We start from the raw sequence: 22,801 nt of genomic DNA, 5'->3' as shown, positions 1-22,801 counted from the left end.
CTTATTTTGAAGGCAGATATATTCTTTGTTTGTATATTACAATGTAAAGCTCTTATTTTGAAAGCAGATGTATTCTTTGTTTCTATATTACAGTCTAAAGCTCTTATTTTGAAGGCAGATGTAATCTTTGTTTCCATATTACAGTCTAAAGCTCTTATTTTGAAGGCAGATGTATTCTTTGTTTCTATATTACAATCTAAAGCTCTTATTTTGAAAGCAGATGTGTTCTTTGTTTCTATATTACAGTCTAAAGCTCTTATTTTGAAAGCAGATGTGTTATTTGTTTCTATGAGTCACAGATGGTCTGTTCTGGAAAGATTTGTCACTTTTAGAGTTCAACACAGAAAGAAAAAGACATTACAAGTTAAATATTTCAGCAGGATTATTATAACAGGAAGTCACATATTTATTCTTTTATCAGGTAATGCTTAAAAAAATAAGGTTTTTTTTCCCCGAATTAGCAATTTTTACAAATTCCTGCAATTTTCACTGCAAAACTCTCATTTAAAACTCCACAAATTACAAATTCGCCCCAAAATCAAAAACTTTTGATCAAAACAATGTTGACAAATTGTGGAGGGAGTGATTGACACCTCCACAGGAAGAAGAATCAACACCAGTTCTCCACAGATCGGCCTACTGCTCGCTGATTGGATGTTCACCGCTCAACGTTTCCGTGACGACTCAGTCGGGAGGCTTTTAATGTCCACGAGGGACTCGGACCGATTAAACCTGCCGCGAGCTCGTCTGTTTATGTCTTACCGGCCGTCCTGGGTTTCCTGGGTCTCCTTTGGGTCCTCGTTTGGCGTTAATGGTTCCTGGTTCGCCCTGTCAGACACAACAGGAAGTGAGCATCAACTCCTCACTGCTTTTACCACAAGAGGGCGCCGTTAATACGACAACGTTTGACGCAGCGTTTGTTTGTGAGCGGCCTCTCTCCAGGAGACATAAACAGGAAGCGCCTGCGCCGAGTCGGCGGGTTTGTTGATGGGATAACAGCTGTGGATACTTCAGATTTAAAGACCCATTAAAGTGTGTTTATGATGTCAGAGTGACGACTCTCAGCTTCAACGGTTCCCGTCGGGTTCTTCTGGGTTGGAGAGGCTCAAAGATTAAAACGACACGTCGGCACTCACCGGATCTCCACTCAGTCCTCGCTCTCCTTTAGGCCCCACGTCCCCTTTGATCCCTGTGAGACCCTGAGGACAACACATCAGCCTGTCAATCAACTAGGAGGTCAGAGGTCAACACCTCCGAGTTTCACGGTGATGAAACAAACAACAGGATGAAATAAAGCTTCAAATGTCCACATTTAAACATTTAAACATGAATGAAGGACTTTTATTGTCTTACTTTAGTTTATGAAATGATCTGACTGTAATTATCATGTAGCAGATCACAGAAAAAACTAAATTAAATGTGTTATTTTACTGTGTCTCCTGTGTGTCCTCTGTCTCCTTTAAGTCCGTCTCTTCCCGTGTCTCCCTGGAAACACAAAAAGAACATCATGTTAGCGGTCTGAGATTTATTCCACACGTATGTCTTCTGTTTTTACCACCACAGTATTCTCATATCTCATCTTTATATCTCAATATGTTCTTGATGTGGTTCATCTGCTGCTTCTACATTGGTGCTTTAATTGGAAACTATTCTATTCTATTTTATTCTATTTTATTTTATTTTATTTTATTTTATTTTATTTTAATCTATTATATTCCATTGTAATGTATGCTATTTTATTGTAATGTATTCTATTCTGTTCTATTTGAATGTATTCTATTCTAACGTATTCTATTTTATTCTATTCTATTATAATGTATTCTATTTTATTCTATTCTATTATAATGTGTTCTATTTTATTCTATTCTATTCTAATGTGTTCTATTTATTCTATTCAATTTTCTATTTTTTTTTTTTTATAATACAGCTCAAGATGAATCATTGCCCTTGTAGAAGCGGTCTGTCTTGATTTAAAGTGACCATCTGTCCAGAGGTTGCCGTGGTTACCTGCTGTCCGTCGACTCCATCAATCCCCTCTCCTCCGTCGTCACCCTGCAGCGATGAAACACAATCAGCTGCCTCGTCTCAGCGCTGCTGACTCAACATTTATTAGTCCAAACATGTTGGGTAAACAGCTGTTTGGTTCCACTCACCCTGTTTCCAGAGGCGCCTCGGTGGCCCTGCACACACAAACAGGATCAACATCCCACACACACACTCCTGATTACGTTACATGTGCTTTCATGCTGGCTTCACAGGAAACCAACAAGTATTTGTATAAAATGAAGGAAATGTCACATATTTTTGCCTGATGCAGTTACAACTTGATTTTCATGCCAATAAACAAAAGCTGATAATTAAATTTACAGTTTTCATTCAGTCTGATGGACACATTTTATTGACTTTGGATTTGATGAGAGAAGTTGAATGGGAGTCTATGGAGCCGGAGGCTTTTTGGAGCCGACCTCTAGTGGCACTCGCTGGTATTGCAGCTGAAGACACTTCTGGATCAGAACCATTTTACAGACCTGAAGCTACGAACACTTTTATAAACAGTCTGTAGTCTGTGTTTTATATCCAGTCTGTGTTTTATATCCAGTCTGTAGTTTTATATCCAGTCTGTGGTTTTATATCCAGTCTGTAGTTTTATATCCAGTCTGTAGTTTTATATCCAGTCTGTAGTTTTATATCCAGTCTGTGGTTTTATATCCAGTCTGTAGTTTTATATCCAGTCTGTAGTTTTATATCCAGCCTGTAGTTTTATATCCAGTCTGTGGTTTTATATCCAGTCTGTAGTTTTATATCCAGTCTGTAGTTTTATATCCAGCCTGTAGTTTTATATCCAGCCTGTAGTTTTATATCAAGCCTGTAGTTTTATATCCAGTCTGTAGTTTTATATCCAGTCTGTGGTTGAACACCAGCTGTGTCTGCATCAGTGGTTGTGTGTGTGAACACCTCTGCAGGTGTTCTTACCTTCAGTCCTCTGGTTCCAGGACAACCCTGGAAGCCTTGAGGTCCCGTTTGTCCTGGAAGCCCTCGATCGCCCTGCAACAACCACAGAGAGCCGTGACACAGCAGACAATCTCAAACACAGTACTGTCTGTCTGTCTGTCTGTCTGTCTGTCTGTCTGTCTATCTGTCTGTCTGTCTGTTATATCTCAAGGATAACAAACAGCAAAGAGATTTGCTGGAAAGTATTATTACTGGTTTGAAAAGAGTCAGTCCTCTTCCACCAGTCATCTAGTTTCCAGCTGCAGATGTTCTCCCAGCTGTTTTGTTCCCTCTTGACCTCAGCTGTTGTAAACATGTGAGGATAAACTGATGAAGAGCCACTTACCATCGGTCCCTCGTCTCCTGGGAAGCCCGGCTGACCCGGCCGGCCCAGCAGACCCTGTTTATAAGACACAAAACATTATTTTTGTACAAAGCTGCATCTCAACCACCTGCGTCCTTGAGGAGGAGAAGCTCCACCGATCGGACCTCTTATGTGTCCTCAAGCATTCCCGACTTCCTGTATATATTTAAAGATGATGCGTCTTCCAGTCACCTTGATCCCCGGTTTTCCTGGATCACCGCGGTGGCCTTTGGCTCCTGAACATTTGCACAGGACGTTGCAGCACTTCTGGTCGGCCACGTTGGTCTGCAGAGAGAACACAAAGGTCAACGTGTGATCATCGGGGTAAATATGGGGCACCGCAAGGTTTTCCACTGGGTCCTCTAGTATTTACATGAACAGGTCTTTTTGAATCTTCTTTTCTAATGAATGAGGGATTATTTTCAGATGGACCTCCAGAAAACTAAGAAGAAGGAGTGACTTTAGCTAACAACACCGAGATAACTGATGGACACATTTTATTCACTTTGGATTTGATGAGAGAAGTTGAATGGGAGTCTATGGAGCCGGAGGCTTTTTGGAGACGACCTCTAGTGGCACTCGCTGGTATTGCAGCTGAAGACACTTCTGGATCTGAACCATTTTACAGACCTGAAGCTACGAACTCTTTTATAAACAGTCGGTGGTTCGGACCACCTTCATTCACACTTGAACATTTACAGGCCACTTGTGATGGTTATTTCCGGGTGGAAACAGCGTCATTAAGGTCGTTTCCTTGCAGTCAACAGCAACATGGCTGCTTTCCGAACTCTCTGAAGGAGAGAGTGAACCCTCTCCTGAAGAAACCCCCCCTCAACCCGTCTGAAGTAAACAACTACAGACCGTCTCTCTTCTTCCCTTTCTTTCTAAAACTCTGGAGCGAGCTATCTTTAACCAACTCTCCTCCTATCTCCACCATAATAACCTTCTTGACCACCAGTCTGGTTTCAACAGAGACGGTCCTCCTTCTGTCCCTGAGCAGCTTCACACTGCTAGAGCAGCCTCTCTGTCCTCTGTCCTGATCCTTCTAGACCTTCTGCTGCATTTGACACAGTGAACCACCAGATCCTTCTTTCCTCCTTCAGGACCTCGGTGTCTCTCTGCTCTCTCCCTGTTCTCATCCTACCTCAACGACCTCACCTACCGGGTAACTTGGAGAGGATCTGTGTCTGAACCTTGTCCTCTCACTACTGGTGTCCCTCAAGGCTCCGTCCCGGGTCCCCTCCTCTTCTCTCTGTACACCGACTCTCTCGGCTCTGTCCTTCACTCGCATGTCTTTTCCTACCACAGCTATGCTGATGACACCCAACTGATCCTCTCTTTTCCAGATCTGAAACACAGGTAGCAGCATGAATCTCTGCCTGTCTGACTGACATCTCTCAGTGGATGTCTTCACACCACCTGGAAATCAACCTCCACAAGACCGAACTGCTCTTCCTTCCAGAGAAAGACTCTCCCACCCTCGATCTGACTACTACCTTCAACAACTCTGTTATCCCGACCCTGACTGATAAGAACCTCGGAGACACTCCACAGTCAACTCTCTCTTACTGCCAACATCACTGCAACAACACGTTCCTGTAGATACATGCTGCACAACATCAGGAGAATACGTCCTCTTCTCACTCAGAAGGAGGTGCAGGTTCTGGTCCAGGTTCTGGTCCAGGTTCTGGTCCAGGCTCTGGTCCAGGCTCTGGTCCAGGTTCTGGTCCAGGCTCTGGTCATCTCACATCTAGACTACTGTAACTCCCTCCTGGCAGGTCTATCTGTTAGTACCATCCGACCTCTGCAGCTCATCCAGAATGCAGCAGCTCGACTGGTCTTTAACCTCTTAGATTCACTCACACTACTCCGCTCCTCCTCCTCCTCTTCCTCCTTTTCCTCCTCCTCTTCCTCCTCCTCCTCTGCTCCCTTCACTGGTTACCAGTAGCTGCCCGCATCCGTTTCCAAACATTAGTATTTGCGTACCGTGCTGCGAACAGATCGGGTCCAGTCTACATCCAGGACATGGTCCAACCCTACATCCCAGCCCCTCCCTCCACTCTGCTTCTACCAATCAGCTTGTTGCTCCTCACTGAGTTAAACACTCTACAAAATCATGACTGTTTGCTGTCCTGGCTCCTAAATGGTAGAATGAGCTCCCCAATGACATCAGGACAGAAACTCTGAACATCTTCCACCACAAACTAAAAACACACCTCTTCCTCCTTTACCTTGAACAGTAGAACTTTAGTATCTTAAAATAGAACTTACTGATAGAACTTTGTAGTTTGGCTTTCTGGAAGAAATTGTATTTCCTTGATTCTTGTTGTTCTGGGTTTGTACCCTCATGGTTGAAATTAACTTATTGTAAGTAGCTTTGGATAAAAGCGTCAGATAAATGAAATGTAATGTAATGTAACATAAAGGACTTACAATCTGTTGGAGGACGGTGCTGCCGATGCTCGGCATGCCGATGGTGAGAGGACGCTGGTACTCGAGCCCTCGGCCAAACTCCACCACCTGCAGCGGAGAGGGGTCGGTGTCCTCCAGCGCCACCGTCAGCAGAGCGTTGACACCTGCAGGCAGTTCAAACAGCAGGTTGGACCAAACGCGACGTCCTCCAGAGACTCACACACTTGACTTTAGATAAAGTAACTGGGTCATGTTGGCTTTGTCCAGTAGGTGTGAAAGAAAATGAAAGTGATGAAGGATGAAGACATTACTGAGGAGGAGGAGGAACTTTTGGTTTTACCAGACTGTTCCAGCAGCTCTGACGTGCGCTTCAGCTGCAACTGCTTTTCATCGAGTCCATCTGAGAAGATCAGCAGCACCTGAGGAACACGTTTAGTCATGTTAAAAGCTGGTTATAAAGCAAGTAGCTCCACCCCCAGAGACCTGATTGTTCAACAGAACATTTGGAACAAGTCATCATGACATCACATCCTGCTCATCACTAGAAATATCACTCCATCCTCTCAATGGGAATATAGAATTAAAACTGAATTTCATATAATATGTAATATAATGTAGTTTCTACTTGTTATAGTTCTATTAAATGACCCATTTGGTGAAGTCGGGTCTCTTTTGGTCCTTTTTGGTCGCTCCGAGCACCCGTACCGTAACACCACGGATAGTCACGCACTTACAATCCTAGCGGCGGCTAGCTGGACCGGTTTGGTTTGAACACATGACACGGAGCTAAAATGTTAAAAACACACGAGTCCATGGATATCTTTGTTCATCAGATATCTTTGTTCATCAGATATCTTTGTTCATTACATATCTTTGTTCATCAGGTATCTTTGTTCATTACATATCTTAGTTCATCAGATATCTTTGTTCATTACATATCTTAGTTCATCAGATATCTTTGTTCATCAGATATCTTTGTTCCAACCAGACTGAGCTAACTGAGCAGTTTAGTGTTTCTATGTTCTGTATTTATTCAGTTGGAGACTAGAAATCCTCTCTGTTGCTAGGTGGTTGCTAAGGGTCGGACTACTTCCTGGAGTAGTAAACATTGCGTACGTTACATAAGACTGCTGATTGTGTTCCAGTTGCTAGTCATACCCCATGTGTTGGCATGGAAACGGTGATCAGACTCACAAAAAGTTTTGTATTTTGAGAGTGAATTGCTCCACAATATGAAAACATTTAGATTACATGTTTTATTAAGTTAAAACACGCTGTTAAAACATGTTTTAATGTGATTATGGGTACGACAGTTACGCTGTCCGGACCGTAAGCTGAACTGGCTTTTTTTCATCGGACACCAGCAGGTCAAAACTTTATGACAAATAAAGGCCTCAGAGGTGCGTGCCGGGTTGAAACTGTGTCCTTCTCACCTTGACGCTGGCGGTGGACGCGGCTCTGAACCTGTCCATGAAGAACTTGAGCATGGCAGAGTTGAAGTAGGTGGGCTGAGACAGCGGCCAGGTCAGCACTTTCCCCACCACCTCGGTGCTGTAGCTTTCGAAGCCGGCGTCGTACAGCGAGGCTCCATTGCGGTCCACCAGGTGGAAGGCCACCCTGGTCTGGATCGGTCCGGCGCTGGTGCAGCACACGTCTTTCAACGAGGAGGCGTAATAGATGATCTCCTCCAGGTGGTTCTGGAGCATCAAGTGGCTGCTGCTCAGCAGCTTGCCGATGCCTCCGCTTCTCTCAGTGATGTCGAAGCCTACGGCGATGTCGATGCTGCAGTCCTCTGCCAAGAGAAGTCTGTCTTTACCCTCGGCACTCAGACACACATGTGAAGGTTAAAAACAATAAGTTACACTGTGAGACTTACTCGAGGGCTTGTCCGGGACGTAGCAGATGCTGTCGATAACCAATTGTTTGATATTTTGGAAGCGGTCGACATTGTAGACAGGGATTAGTTTGTCCGCCGTTCCGGTGATCTGCAGGAGCTGCAGGTCGTAGACCTCTCCAACTATGATGACTATTATCTGGACCCCCATCGCCCGGAGGCGGTCGGCTTCATCCTTCACGTCATCCTGAGAGTTACCGCGTGTGATCAGCAGCAGGTTCCTGGGTAAGTTGCTGCGGCTGCCGACCGACTTCTGGAAGTACGTCCTCATGTGGTACAAGGCTTGTCCGATGTTGGTCTCTCCGCCGCGGCGTCCCAGGCTGTCGATGTGCTTGATCGCATCCTCAGCGTTGTAGTACATGTTGAGGTAAAACTCATGCTGAAAGTCGGTACTGAACTGTGCGAGTCCGACACGCACGAACTCTTCACCGACTTTAAAGCTGTTGACCAGGTCCACGGTGAACCGGGTCACGGCTCCGTGTTCGGCTGGGCTGATGTTGCTGGACTGATCCAGCAGAAAGACCAAATCGGTCCGGTCACAAGCTGCCAGAGAAAAGCAAGAGAAGGACGTCAGCACTGATGAACAACTCTAGAGTATGTAGAGCGGTTGTAGTGGAGACAGCCCCTGGTGGCCCTCAATGGTACTACACTTTAAGGCACTCCTGCATCCAATTAGTTGATTATTTTTAAATTTCCTGAACTTGAAGAACAATCGTGGGGCTGACTCAAAAAGTCATAAAAGTGACATAGCTTTGCAGAACAGTCTGAGACTGTAACACAGAACACTTCAGCTCGGTGTGCTATAAAAATAAGAGCTTTGAATGCTTTTAAAATCATATCAATGCACACTCTACACAAAAAACAATATGCATAATAAAACTTTTTTGGAACCATTTTTTTCCAGTCTCCCAGCATGCAGTTTGTTGTAATGAAGGGAAGAGAAGTTGACAAACCTTGTTGAATTATTTCTGGTGATGAAGTTCTATTTTGAGCTATTTAATTTGAGCAGCAGAGTTTCTACTGAGAGCTTTAAGTTAATTACTGTGACCACAAGTACGGAACCTCTTACCTGGCTTGGTCTTATTGCAGAGGATAGAAGAAATATTCTTGTACAGAGTTTCCAGTTTCTCAAACTCTTTCACGTAGAAGACTTTGGACGTGTCGCCTGCGGCCATGATGTGCAGCTGGTCTGTTCTTGCCTCATCCACTCCGATGCTGAAGACGGTGATCTGGTTGGAACGCAGCTCATCAGATGACGGCTTCAGTTTATCAGAGTCGGTGGCGTCGCCGTCTGTGATCACCATGAGAATCTGAGGCACTTTGAGCTCTCTGCGGCCGCCGTTCTTGGCAGTGAAGAAGTCTACGGAGTAGGCCATGGCGTTGCCTGTATTTGTTATGCTTTTTGGCGATAACAAATCTTTTATTGCTTGAAGAACGGCTCTTCTAGAGGTACAATCTTTGAGAGCAAACTTGGACTCAGATTGGTTGGAGTAGAGAATGATCCCAAAGCGAGTCAGCTCCTTCCCGACGGTGGTCTGGTTCACTATGGACACCATAAAGGTTCGTATGCTTTCGAACTCTTTCTCATCTATACTTTTGGAGCCGTCCACCAGGAAAATGATATCAGCTTTATCTATCTTCTCACAATCTGGAGGAAGAACAAAGAGTGAGAGGGCAGGTTAGCGTCGAGAGTGGAGAGCTGGTTGGTTGTCATGATAAAAAAATCACGGTCGCAGTGTCAATCTGAGTGTCATGGAAAGGACTTCCTCTGGCCCTCAGGGCTTCTTCAGGTCTAACTCGCAGGTGGAGATGACTTCAAACGTGACTTTCAATGACTTTCAAGACAACCCTGAGATCTCTGTGATAATCCAGTCCAGGTTTGACCTGTGTGAGTGCTGTAGTTCTGGACCTGGAGCCGGTCTAATGCGGCCCAGAGGTGAAAAAAGGCAGTGAAATATCCCAGTTTTTGTTTTCACAAATGGAATAAAGGTTTCCTAAAACAGAAAATGCTGTTCAGACTTTAGAGTTCAGGCTTCATCTAAAGTGTCTAAGATGCTTTAACAGCATTAAGAGGACAACATGTGGTTCGAAGCTGTCAGTAAGGTTTCCCTTAACTTTTCCCTTAAGTAGCGAATCTGAAGCTAACTTTAAGACCTAATAATGTGTGTATTATATGGTGTGATTCCACAATAAAAATAAATCTAATCAGTCACCACCTGGTTCAGACAGTCTCACACCACCCTTACCTTTCTTACAGAACTTTAAGGCCAGCTTGGGCACCAGTGACTTCAGTTCGTCAAAGTTTCTCAGAGTAAAGACCTGGTCCACGGAGTGGCTGATCTCCTGCAGCTGCTTGGTGCCGGCGTCCTTCAGTCCCACAGTGTAGATCTCCACGTTCTTGGCCCGGAGAGCTGCAGCGTGGAGCGCGACATTACCTTTGATGTTACCATCTGTTATCAGTACCAATCTCTGCTTCAGGTGAGGGCGTCCTCCTCTGTCTGCATCAAAGTACTTTGAGACATCCTGAATGCCCAATACGCTGCGAGTGCCTTGATTCATCTGAGTCATGCGGTCGATCGCCTGCATTATGTCCTCTTTTCTGTTGTACTTGTTGAGGTCAAACTCCAGACGAGATTCTGTGCTGAACTGCATGACGCCAACTTTCACCTGGTTCTCCCCAATGACCGACTTGCTGATGACAGATTTAATGAAGTCTTTCATTTTCTGATAGTCGATGTCAGTGATGCTCTCAGAGCTGGCAGTTAAGAAAAATATGTCGCTCGGTACATCTTCGCAAGCTGTGGGTACAGAACAGAGAAAGGTTAGTGTGGCGTTCCTCGTCTCCTTGAAGCGCAACCCTCCAGCCAGGTTAAACATCTTCCACCCTATCCACGTCATAGAGAGCCGAAGTGAAACTGCAGCTTCAGAAGCAATAAAACCACGATCAAATTAGCATTAGCTGTAGCGTTCTGTTTTTGGACCGTCTGTCTGTCCGTCCCTTCCTTGTGGACGTGATATCTAAAGAATTCCTCGAGGGAATTTCTTCAAGTTTGGCAGACCGACACGAGGTCGGACACGAGGGTGAACTGATCTGACTTTGGTGGCAGAAGGTCAAAGGGCACCAAAGTCCCGCTTACAAAAGTAAAACATACTCCAGAAGTCCTGGTTTCAGTTCGGCTCTCTATGCGGGATGCGAGGCCGTCTCGTCCGGTTGTCCTTACCCTCTGAAGAGCAGATCTCTGTGACAATGTTGTTGCTGATGGACTTCAGGGCCTCAAAGTTACTGACAGAGAAAGTCCTCATGGAGTCACCGGAGATCTCCTCCAGCTCAGCCTGGCTTGAATTGAACACCCCGATGGCGTAGATGTTGATTTGCTGTCTCCTTAAGTTTTCTGCGTGACTTTTGACTGCATCAGCAGATTTTCCATCGGTGATGACAATCAGGTACTCTGGGACATTACGAGTCTTAAAATAACGTTCCATGTATAACAGAGCTTTTCCTGTGTTGGTCCCGCCTCCCACGTGCCTTATCGCCTTCACTGCTTTCTCCACATTCCGAGCATCCGAGTATTCCGTCAGGTCAAACTCTAGGGTGGGCGCATCGGAGTACTTCACCAGCCCGATGCGAACGTGTTGTTGCCCAATGTGGAAGTTTTTAAGAAACCCAATTATGAAGTTCTTCATGTCACTGAAGTCTGCGTGACTGATGCTTCCCGAGTCATCGATCAGGAAAAAGATGTCAGCTTCATCCTGGTGTTTACATGCTGGAGAGACAAAGAAGAAGAAGAAGGATTAGTTGTTCTCACGCAGCCTGAGAGAGGCGAGGCGAGGTTCACCTGAACGGGAGCTCACATACGGCTGGTTATGGGAACTAGATCTCACCGTTACATCTGAGAACCAAAAAGGTCTTTTACATCAGATCAAAATGACTTGTTGACCCCCTCCTCATCTTGACGTCCTCTTTATATCACAACTTAAGTGAACATGACATCATGAATACTCTTCAGACTTTGACTGTCCTCATGGAGGTTTGTGTAAGAGATCTTTAAGAAGAAAGGGTTCGAACCTTCTTTGACGTATTTTGTGGTCTCAACGTTGGTAATCATCTGGTAAATGATGTTGTTGCACAGGCTCTTCTGCAGGACCGTCCTCAGGGGTCTCAGCCTGGTGAAACTTGTCACATTGAAAACATAGCTGTAGGGAGGGAACGAAGCAATCTTCTGCAGCTGAGTTGTGTCGCCTTCTTTGATTCCTATGGCGTAAACTGTGACGCCGTCACGACGGAGCGCGATCGCCGCTTCGCTCACATCATCGTTGGAACGACCGTCAGTGATCACCACTGCCACCTTCTGGACAAACGCCCTGCTGCCCAGCCGCTCTTGGAACATCTCTGCCTTAGTGAAATTGAGGGCAGCTCCAATGTACGTCTGGCCCTCACGGTAAGGCAGCATGTTGATGAACTGCAGGATTTCAGCCTTGTCGCTGAAGGTGCTGAGGTGGACCTCCGCTATGGGTTTGTCGCTGCACGTCACGATGCCCACTCGGACTCTCGCTCGACTGACCTCCAGGCCACCGACGATCAAGTACAGGAAAGTGCGCACCAGCTGGAAGTGAGCTGGTCCGATGCTGCCGGACTCAACAATGAACACGACGTCTGCCACGTTGGCTCCTCTGCAATCTGTAAAGAGAGAAATTAGTCAACTTGAGCCTTCAGCTTCTGAAAAGAGAAACATTCTTTAAATCACAGAGTGTCCAAAACTCCAGATCAGTGTTGGAATATCAGAGTGTGTCCACGTGATCCAGTGACCACCGGATACCGGATGTTGTGCACTGAAACTAACTGGAAAGAAAAGTGACTCCGACCTCAACTCCTCCATGTTTGCCAGCATTTATTCAACTGTTCACATCGCTGCATCCAGCTCCGCCCACAGACTGTTTATAAAAGTGTTCGTAGCTTCTAGGTTTGAAAAATGGTTCCGATCTGGAAGTGTCTTCAGCTGCAATACCAGCGAGTGCCACTAGAGGTCGGCTCCAAAAAGCCTCCGGCTCCATAGACTCCCATTCAACTTCTCTCATCAAATCCAAAGTGAATAAAATGTGTCCATCAGTTATCTCGGTGTTGTTAGCTAAAGTCACTCCTTCTTATTAGTTTTCTGGAGGTCCATCTGAAAATAATCCCTCATTCATTAGAAAAGAAGATTCAAGAAGACCTGTTTTTGGGGGCGTGTCTGTTTGATTGACAGGCCTGTGGTGCAGTCAGGTTACAGCTATCGGTGGGCGGGACGTAGTATCGTCAGGTTTCCGATCAGATCGGTCAGATCCACCGCTGGCTCCTCCCCCAGCTCATCCAAATATGGTCACTTCCTGCTCCAAACCGCTCCGAACTAACAAAGATGGTGACGGACAGAATCTGAACTGGAGGATTCATAACATTCACAAACTAACGATGGCGTCACTGCTGGCTGCTGATTGGCTCTGCTGCCACCACCATTGTTAGAACTACAAGTTGACTTCAACATCGTCACATAAGCCACGCCTACTGGTCTCTGATTGGTCCGCCCTTCAGAGTGGCTGAACCAACCAACAGGTTTTCCAGACTACAATTACAGAGAAGACTGAAGCAGTGAGAGTCAGGTGGGCGGAGCCAGGCTAGTTCACATGAAGATGAGTTTGTTTGCAGACCTTGGAGCCGCCTCCCCTCAATCCATACAGAAAGTGTTTTGTATTAAACTGAGAATTTGTCTGAATGTCCAAATTGACTCCCACTAAAAAGGTTGAAAAATACATTGTCAAAAACCCGTCCCAATGAATGATAAGAATTACAAAAAACAAATAAAGTAGTTTATCATTACTATAATAATTCTAGTAATTGATCAGAAGGACTTTATCTAACGACACCATAATGGAAACATTTACCAACTTTGTATTTCAGAAGAGAACTGGATGCTTTTTCAATGGGAGTCTGTTGGACCACCTAGTGGCCTCACTGGTACTGTGGTTTGAGGCAACTACACATTGGCCTCACTTGTCAGACTCAGAAGCTACGACGCCCACTTCTATATTCAGTCGAAGGTAGAAGAAGAAGCGCTCACCTTGACTGACTTGAACCTCTTCCTGGGTTGTGATGACGTCCTTCAGCTGAGTCACTCTGGGAGAATCAAATGTCATGTTAGGGCTGGTGAAATGGTCCAGATGGTCATGGATGACTTTGCGAAATGTCCCGTCTCCAGATGAACTGCCAAATCCAGGTAAAAGGCCATTCATCCCCACAATAGTCACCCCGGCTGATTTGAGGTCATTCGCCCAATGAGACATGCGATCGGGTGATATTTCGCCGCTCACAATGACCAGCATCTGTTTGGTGCCAAGTTCTGCTCGGCCGCCCGCCTCCTCGCTGAAGAAGTTGTTGGCGGACTGCAGAGCGCGTGCTAGGTTTCCCCGTTGGTTGGGTTGTCGGCGCAGACGGAAGCGTTTTACAGCGTTCAGGGTCTCCTGTTTGGTTTGATGAGCATTAAGAAGGAATTCGACCTTGACGTCTTGACTGTACTGAGCCAGTCCAACACGGTAGGTAGACGCTCTGACGTCGAGCTGAGTGATCAGGTTGACGAGCTCGGTCCTGAAGATGTTGAACTGCTTTGGAACTGTGTTGCTGTCCACCAGGAAGAAAACATCTGTAAACCTGCTGGTTAAAGCTGAAACAAGACGGAAACAAGAAGAACATTTTATGACAGTAAAGGACAGAGTCATCAATCTGGAGGTGTTGGTGAGTGTGTTAGACAACAGGTTGGAATCATCCGCAAAATGGCGGCAGTAAGTTCAGAGTGTTCCCGAAGGCAGCATGGTGATGCACCCGGAGCAGCAGGAAGCAACGAGCTTCATCAGGAAGTATTCATCAACATCATCACTGAGTTCCACGCGTTAACGTGACCGCTGGTCCGAGAACATTGGTGATGTCACCATAGAATCCTGAAACTGGAGCAGAGATGTTGATGAAGAGACGACACTCTGAGTACTTCCTGATGAAGCTCGTTGCTTCCTGCTGCGTTCAGGAACTCTCTGGACTTATTGATGGACCCTCGTATTGTCGCAGTTTGTCCAATTTGTCCAGTTTGTCCCGCCTCGCCTCTCTGCGGTGGAAGGCCGTTCATCCGACGGCCAATCGAAACAGTTACACGTTTGAAAGTGGACGTTTTCGGAAATCAATTTGTACAAACTAGTTTCCTGACACAAACTGACACCTTAACTACACCGACCGAAAGAGGACTGGAGGTCTGAGCGGTACGAAACATAACTCAGAGGACAAGAGACGGTTTCATGGGAGGTTGGGGAGATTACAGCTTTGTGGAATTATTAGCAGCCTCAGATGCTCTCCTCTTTCATGGTGTTCAAAACTTCGGTTACTTATTTTTACGTCTGAGTGATAAACTTTGTTTGCCGTTACCGCTCATCTGAGCCTTCATGGTGGTGCACAGAGCTTGCAGCAGACGGTCCGTCATCTCCGGCAGAGATTGGTAGCTGTTGGTGGTGAGGAGGAAGCGCTGCAGCGGCTTGTTAACGATGGCGCTCAGTTTGTCCTGGTTGACCTGTCCCACCCCGATACCAAACACCATGACGCCGTGCCTCCTCAGCCGCTGGGCCGCTTCTACGTCTTCATCGGAGAAGTCCCCAGTAGAGATGATCACGGCAAACTGAGGCTTCCGCTCAACGGCTCGGCTCCCGGACTCCTCTGTGAAGACCTGTTCCCGGAGGAAGTCGAGGGCCTCGCCCGTTTGCTTGCCACCTTTTCGGTGAGAAATTCTCTCCACTTCTCTCAGCAGTGATGCCTTGTCCATGTGGTCCTTCAGCAGGAACTCCAGGTGAGGATCGTCGCTGTACTGAGCCAGGCCGACCCGGACTCGGTCGCTGCCGATGTCGAGGCCCCCGATGATGCCTCTGACAAACGAGCGGACGTTCTGAAAGCTTTCACCGATCCGGGAGGAGCCATCGACAAGGAAGACGATGTCGCCCTCAGTGGCGTCTTGGCACTCTGGACAGGAGAGGAAGAAGATCAGCAATGAATGTCCCAACACCAGGACCAGTCCCAGAGCAACATTAAAGGCCTTGTGTCCCATCTGACCTTGTGTCCCATCTGACCTTGTGACCCATCTGATCTGATGTCCCATCTGACCTGATGTCCAATCTGAACTGGTGTCCCATCTGACATTATATCCCATCTGACATTATGTCCCATCTGACCTTGTGTCCCATCTGACCTGATGTCCCATCTAACCTGATGTCCCATCTGACCCGATGTCCCTTCTGACCTTGTTTCCCATCCGACCTGATGTCCCACCTGATATTATGTCCCATCTGACCTGATGTCCCATCTGACCTTGTGTCCTATCTGACTTGATATCCCATCTGAACTTGTGTCCCATCTGACATTATGTCCCATCTGACCTTGTGTCCCATCTGACCTGATGTCCCATCTGGCCTTGTGTCCCATCTGACCTTGTGTCCCATCTGACCTGATATCCCATCTGATCTGATGTCCCATCTGACCTGATATCCCATCTGACCTTGTGTCCCATCTGACCTGATATCCCATCTGACCTTGTATCCCAGCTGACATTATGTCCCATCCGACCTGATGTCCCACCTGATATTATGTCCCATCTGACCTGATGTCCCTTCTGATATTGTGTCCCATCTGACCTGATGTCCCATCTGACCTTGTGTCCCATCTGACCTGATGTCCCAACTGGCCTCGTGTCCCATCTGACCTGATATCCCATCTGACCTTGTGTCCCATCTGACATTATGTCCCATCTGACCTTGTGTCCCATCTGACCTGATGTCCCATCTGACCATGTGTCCAATCTGACCTGATGTCCCTTCTGACCTTGTTTCCCATCCGACCCGATGTCCCTTCTGATCTTGTGTCCCATCTGACCTTGTGTCCCATCTGACCTGATGTCCCATCTGACCTTGTGTCCAATCTGACCTGATGTCCCTTCTGACCTTGTTTCCCATCCGACCCGATGTCCCTTCTGATCTTGTGTCCCATCTGACCTTGTGTCCCATCTGACATTGTGTCCCATCTGACCTTGTGTCCCATCTGACCCTCTGTCCCATCTGACCTTGTGTCCCATCTGACCCTTTATCCCATCTGACCCTTTGTCCCATCTGACCTTGTGTCCCAGTCCCTTTTAATTGCCCCCTCATGAACACCTAGAATAAAGCCCACCTGACCTGGGTTGTTGTGTTCGGTACCGACCTGCGATCTGAGCAGCGGTGCAGCAGAAACACGCTGCGACGAGGCTGAAGAGAAGACCTGCTCTTCCCTCCATGTTGGGTTTCTGTCCTCCTGCAGAACCAGTCCGGATACTTCAGGGTGAAACTTTCAGAGACATGAAGTGAATATTGATCGTTTTCTTCAATCAATATTAATAATAGTAATAAACTGTATTTGCATATCACCTTTCCTTCAAGAAATGCAGCTCAAAGTGTTTTATAGCTAAAAAATAACATTAAAACAGACATGCAGGAAGATAATATTACGGTTATTAGGGCTCGAGTTTACTTTACAATATTAATCAGTGGCACTTTTTTATTTGATAAAACTATTTATTTATTGATGGGTTGATTTTCCTTTTGTAATCTTTGTGTTCTTGGTCCACAATTGAATTTCAATTATTTGAATTCCATCTAAATTTTGGACTGTAAAAATATCATCATGTTTCTGGTCAAATTTATGCAGAAAAGTAGAAAAACCCTGAAAATTCACGGACTTTGATTTGATTTGTGAATCAAGTGAACTCATATTTAATGTATCAGATGTTGAAATTGTGCATTTTTTTTTTTAATCATTTTATGATAAATATATGCTTATTTTGAATTTGATGGCAGAAACAGGTGTAAAAAGCAGTCGGGACAAGTTCATGTTGACCACATCACCTTTTCAACACACGTCTCCGTTTCAGTTTTGTCTTTTACATGATTTACAAATTATTCTGTTTCACAGCGTCACGACTTTTCGGGGTTTTAGTTGAAATCGATGTTCGGTGTGAAAACCTGCGATGAACCAGAACCTAAACATCTAAAAGTTCTGCAGAGAAAAACTTTGTAAAAACACGACGAGAGAAACATAATAAAAGACAACCGATAATCTTCATGTTGAATGTGCTGCTTCTGTTTGTATGTGTGAGTTTGTACAGCAGATTGTCTGTAGTGAAAGAAATGTTTGATCTCAGTCAGTCCTCGTAAAATAAAGATCGGCCCAAATAAATAATAATAATAATAATAATAATAAAAAAGAATTTGAATTGTGGTGCACTGAACGAGTTTAAACTTTAAATCCGAATTGCTTAAAACATAAAACTGTTATTGAACCATTTAAAACTTAAAATATAAAACTGTTATTGAACCATTTAAAACTTAAAATATAAAACTGTTACTGAAACAGAACCAATTAAAACTTGAAATCAAGAAAAAAATGTTACTGAAATAGAACTATTTAAAACTTAAAACACAACCAGAGGAACGTTTTCTTTGACTGTAATTGATCACACTGCTGCAAACAGTCAGCATGAATCTCAGCTGGTTAATCAGCTCACAACTTTAATATCTGTCCATATTTAATATCTATCGATATTTAATATCCGTTAAACACTGAATGGAACTCAGGATGAAGACAGAGTTAAAGTTAGAGTCACTTACAGATCTGCTGAATCAGAACCGTCCGACCTGAAACACAGGAACCCCACACACAGAGCTGCAGGAGGGAGCTGCTTTAAGATGGTCAGCAGGAGGAGGAGCAGGGGGAGGAGGAGCAGGAGGAGGAGCAGGGGGAGGAGGAGCAGGGGGAGGAGGAGCAGGAAGCATAGCAGCCTCCCCCTCCTCTGTATTCTGCAGATGTGACATTGCATTAACGTGCATTAATTTTTGTTTGTCAGCATTAATATTTATTTATCAGCATTATTTTTTGTTTATCCTCCTGTGTTTTAATTTATTCGTTTTTTGTTTTTTTTACATCATTTGCTTTTAATCAGCTCCTTTTTGTTGTTGTGACTTTACACCTTTTCTTAAATATGTCGATTTAATTTGTGGAGTTTTAATTTTTTTGTGGTAAAATTGCATGAAATGACATCAAACTTCTTTTTTTTTTAGACGCGTCAGAGGAAACTGGGTTTGAGATGGTTTCTAGTCGTGCTGATGCTCCACAGCGTTTCCACCTGTGGCCGGGCTGAACATCAGAACTCAGGTTCTGAGCAACCTGCAGACCAGCGATGTTAAAGGTCCGGTGGGATGTTAAAGGTCCGTTGGGGTGTTAAAGTATGTTGAAACTCATCACAGCTGATCACAGCTGCTGCCGCTCGACTCGTCGGGCCGGCGGTCGGCTCGGTGATGGACGAGTTGGTTTTGGCAGCGACAGGCGGTTCTGAGAGGTTCTGGAGGACTGAACGCTCGGACAGCAGCTGACCTTCAACACTTCACAGGATCTCTGAGGACGAGTCAGTCGGTTTCAACGTGCAGCCGGAGATCCAGAACAAATGAAGTGTTCACGTTCTGTTGAGTCCTGCTGATGCTGTAAATTCAAGACTTTTTGTTTACGGACGGCCACAAGAAGAAGAAACCAACAGGTTCTGGAGGTTCTGGAGGTTCTGGTCTGAGGGTCCAAATCAGATTGAACTTCTGCAAATCACAGGATGGTTGAATGTAGAGCGTTTTCAGACTGACATCAGGACTACGGCACAACCAGATCCAACCAGGTCTGAAACCAGGTTCAAAACCAGTCCGAAGTTAGTCCAGTATCAGTCCAAAACTAGTCTAAAACCAGGTTTACAAACAGTCCAATATTGACACCTCCTATATAAATCTACCAAACTATTTTATCTCACTTTTTGCAACAGGTTTGTAATAATCATAACAAGGTACCCTATGTTTTCGGTAGTTAGTTACTTTATTAATCCCCAAGGGGAAATTTTTTCGCTTTTTGTTTTTATGACTAAACCTTAAAAAATTCAAACATGCTTAATTTTTAAAGTTTAAACTACAAATTATATATGATTGTATATCTATGTATCTACATATGACAGCCTGTCCTTTGTATTAATCAACATTTTCCTTTTCCTCAACAATAATTATGTTTTTATAACTTTATAAACACATTTAAGAGCCAACAGTTAAAAAAGATGACAGCGTTAAACTGTGAAATAAAGCAAACTGATAAAAAGCAGATTAAAGTAACTCGACTCACTGCCGCCCCCTGTGGCGGGAGGCGGGAAGGACTCACTGCCGCCCCCTGTGGCGGGAGGCGGGAAGGACTCACTGCCGCCCCCTGTGGCGGGAGGCGGGAAGGACTCACTGCCGCTTCCCCCCACCCCCCGTTGAACACCACATTTCAGTGTTTTCAGACGAGACATTCAGTAGAAAGTCAATAAAAAGCAGATGGTTCTTCTGCTGTCGTCCCGGTACATCCTCAGGTTTCTACCTGGTCACACAGGTGCTCTGAATTCAGATGAAGCTTCTGAAGTTCGCCGGTTTCTGAGGTAGAGACGCACGTTAGTTTACGACAGTTCTCATCGTCATACGGCAGCGCGGCGCAGCTGAAGTAAACATGTGGACAGTTCAGTAAGAGAACGCTGCAGGTCTGATTCTAAATGTAGGTTTTATATTTGAGTCCACACGGTCACATTGAGGTCACATTGAGGTCACATTGAGGTCACATTATTTATCATGACTCGGGGTTTTTACACTCGGCACGTGCCCCCTCGTTTAGCTTGTAGCTTAGCCGCATCTGCTAACAGCTAACAACGCAGTTTTTTGTCAACTTTTTCCAACATCAGTAAAAAAACAGGAAGTCTCCGTGGTGACGTCACGTGGAGAAGTCTCCGTGGTGACGTCACGTGACCGCGCAGAGTAAAGTTTAGTTTGACGTCTTTCTGTCAGTCCGGCGTGTGTTCGGCTAGCGTTGGCACAGCGCCGATCTTCATTTAAAATACCATCGCTTTGAAAGTTTTCTTTCTCTCCACATCCGGTACATTCATATCACGAAGGTTCTTCACGTTCTCCTGAATCACTTCGACCTTCTCCTTAATTCGGCGTACACCAGGTTGAGGAAGTGCGGTTGGTTTTAGTTCAATTGTTCAGTCTGTCCGGTAGCTTGTACGTTAACGTTGCCGAATACCAAACGTGGTGAAGAGGAGAAGATCGGGACATTTAAACGTTGGTTCTCAGAGGAATGAACTCATTCCGATGCTGATTATATCAGAAGACCCTGAAACCTGGTTCGAGACGTAATTTACATCCTGGTTCAACAGTGTTCGATGTGAGGAGGACGTTTGAAGTGACTCCGTAGTTTTCTGGATGGAGTTTGGTGTGCAGGTCTGAAGAGGTGCTTCATGTATTAGATTGTTTCCACCAATGAAGGACGATGTTTGTTGTTGTTTTTAATGTCAGGTGATCAACAACATATGAAGACTACGAAGCTCCAACCAACAACATCCTCTTTACCTATTTGGATAATTCTGGATGATATTCAGATGACTTTTGTCAGAAAGTGTCGGATGACGTCAGGAGCTGCTCTTAAAACCGTCTTTTGGTATTTTGAATGAAACCTTTCTGCTGCTGAGTGCTGAGTTCTCGGCACCGGTCCAGTTCCTTTACTGGTAAACTTGTCCTGTCTTCACTCAGGATGTGCACACGGTCCATCTGAGGTCAGGTGATCTGGCGCCCCCTTGTGGCGCTGCAGGTTTCTGTCCCGATACAAGTTTCGACCTCAGATGTCCTCAGAAAACACACAGATGTGAGAAAAGAAGTCCAGTTTCCTTTCAGGAAGTCGACTGACTGTTTAATTTGTGTTGTGGTTCTGGTTCTGATGCAGATGGAGAACTACAGCAGAGCTCGGACCGTGGAGCGGCCGTCCGTCTGTCCGTTCGCCGGCCTCCACGCCGACACGCCGGAGATCCGCGTCAAAGACGGCAGCAAGATCCGCAACCTGCTGCGCTACGCCCTGAGCCGCATGGAGGCCAAACCCCGGGGGGAGGGGCAGGGGGAGGGGGAGGGGCACGCTCCGGGCCGGCCGCTCTGCAGACACCTGGTCTTCACGGCGAGCGGTAAGGGCGTCTCCAAGGCCATCACGTGCGCGGAGATCATGAAGCGGCGCGTGAAGGGGCTCCACCAGCTGACCCGGCTGCTGTACGGCGCCGTGGACGAGGTGTGGGAGCCGCTGGAGTCCGGCGCCGGACTCGACAGCCTCACCGTCAGCCGTAACCTGCCCGCCATCTGGATCCTCCTCTCCTCGGAGCCGCTGGACCGCAGCCAGCCCGGCTACCAGGCGCCGGGCCGCTACGACGCCCTCTGGGCTCAGTCCGCCGGCAGGGAGGAGGGGGCGGGGCCGAGACCAGCGCACAAGAGGAAGAGGGGAGGAGGAGGAGGAGGAGGAGGAGGAGGAGGAGGCGGAGGAGGCGGAGGCAGCAGAGGGAAGGGACCCGGCCGGCAGACTGGACGGTCCAAAGAACCGCTGAAAGGACAGAGTTGATTCAGTGCAGCCGGTTCTGGTCCGAACACGTGAACTGGTTCAGAGACACGAAACCGACGTGCAACTGACGTCGGACCCGTACGGAGCCGGACCGGTCCAGGACCACTGCAGGTCCACCAGAACCGCGTCTCCACCGAACACCCAGCGCATGGTCGTCCTGGAGTTTCCATGGCAACAGAGTGATGATAGTCAAAAGCTCCAGAACAAGAGAGGAAGTGGACCTTCAGGAGTTTGTTCTGTCAGCCTCTTTATGCTCCTGCATGATCTAAAGAGTTTTCTTCAACATGTAACAAATAAGTACACGTGTTTTAAACTTGACTCGATGGTGAAAATGCCGAGCAGATAAAACATCTTCATCATCACCGGGCTCCTTTATTTCCTGGTTCTTCTCTGAAAGCTGCAGTTTAAACAATTTGAAATCTGAGTTGTAAAAAATGTGTTTTTTCAGAACGTAAAATTAAAGAGATTTAATTTGTGTCGCTCTGAGATTGTTTTTCCTGTTTGAACCGAGGTTATTAAATAACCAAGCAGACAGCTGCTCTGGTTGACAACGGTGTGATTTGATTGACAGACGTCAGGTGGTTTGTAGTAGACCTGGAGGCGGGGCTCTCCTCTAGAA

At 46.1% G+C, this 22,801-nt stretch overlaps 2 protein-coding genes across 7 annotated transcripts in view; one reads left to right on the top strand and one right to left on the bottom strand.

Moving 5' to 3' along the window:
* The window catches only part of LOC138194816 (collagen alpha-6(VI) chain-like), a 52,375-nt gene that overhangs the window by 15,090 nt on the left and 14,484 nt on the right, over positions 1 to 22,801 (bottom strand). The window contains exons 3-23 of the mRNA XM_069143805.1: positions 19,900 to 20,186; positions 18,360 to 18,548; positions 16,918 to 17,040; positions 15,103 to 15,687; positions 13,754 to 14,353; positions 11,728 to 12,339; positions 10,883 to 11,425; positions 9,908 to 10,459; positions 8,731 to 9,309; positions 7,644 to 8,204; positions 7,201 to 7,559; positions 6,108 to 6,186; positions 5,789 to 5,931; positions 3,548 to 3,640; positions 3,338 to 3,391; positions 2,974 to 3,045; positions 2,154 to 2,180; positions 2,008 to 2,052; positions 1,432 to 1,485; positions 1,137 to 1,199; positions 763 to 828 (exon numbers count right to left, since the gene is read on the bottom strand). Coding sequence (XP_068999906.1) covers positions 763 to 828; positions 1,137 to 1,199; positions 1,432 to 1,485; positions 2,008 to 2,052; positions 2,154 to 2,180; positions 2,974 to 3,045; positions 3,338 to 3,391; positions 3,548 to 3,640; positions 5,789 to 5,931; positions 6,108 to 6,186; positions 7,201 to 7,559; positions 7,644 to 8,204; positions 8,731 to 9,309; positions 9,908 to 10,459; positions 10,883 to 11,425; positions 11,728 to 12,339; positions 13,754 to 14,353; positions 15,103 to 15,687; positions 16,918 to 16,990 — 5,160 coding nt within the window. The 5' untranslated portion in view covers positions 16,991 to 17,040; positions 18,360 to 18,548; positions 19,900 to 20,186. The remainder of the gene's footprint in view (positions 1 to 762; positions 829 to 1,136; positions 1,200 to 1,431; positions 1,486 to 2,007; positions 2,053 to 2,153; positions 2,181 to 2,973; positions 3,046 to 3,337; positions 3,392 to 3,547; positions 3,641 to 5,788; positions 5,932 to 6,107; positions 6,187 to 7,200; positions 7,560 to 7,643; positions 8,205 to 8,730; positions 9,310 to 9,907; positions 10,460 to 10,882; positions 11,426 to 11,727; positions 12,340 to 13,753; positions 14,354 to 15,102; positions 15,688 to 16,917; positions 17,041 to 18,359; positions 18,549 to 19,899; positions 20,187 to 22,801) is intronic.
* On the top strand, positions 20,146 to 22,657 carry rpp25l (ribonuclease P/MRP 25 subunit-like). Of its 6 annotated transcripts, none has more exons than XM_069143812.1 (2): positions 20,146 to 20,191; positions 21,526 to 22,657. In XM_069143812.1, the coding sequence occupies exon 2, from the start codon at positions 21,526 to 21,528 to the stop codon at positions 22,180 to 22,182; it is 657 nt and encodes a 218-aa protein (XP_068999913.1). In that variant the 5' UTR covers positions 20,146 to 20,191; the 3' UTR covers positions 22,183 to 22,657. The 6 variants fall into 6 exon arrangements, with proteins under 6 accessions (XP_068999913.1, XP_068999909.1, XP_068999912.1 ...); XM_069143808.1 differs by lacking the exon at positions 20,146 to 20,191 and adding an exon at positions 20,218 to 20,304; XM_069143811.1 differs by lacking the exon at positions 20,146 to 20,191 and adding an exon at positions 20,235 to 20,290.

The sequence above is a fragment of the Embiotoca jacksoni genome, unplaced genomic scaffold (assembly GCF_022577435.1).
Source record: "Embiotoca jacksoni isolate LCO1_2020_lvr unplaced genomic scaffold, fEmbJac1.0.p SCAF_114, whole genome shotgun sequence".
NCBI lineage: Eukaryota > Metazoa > Chordata > Actinopteri > Embiotocidae > Embiotoca > Embiotoca jacksoni.
This window is presented reverse-complemented; position numbering and strand designations above follow the sequence as displayed.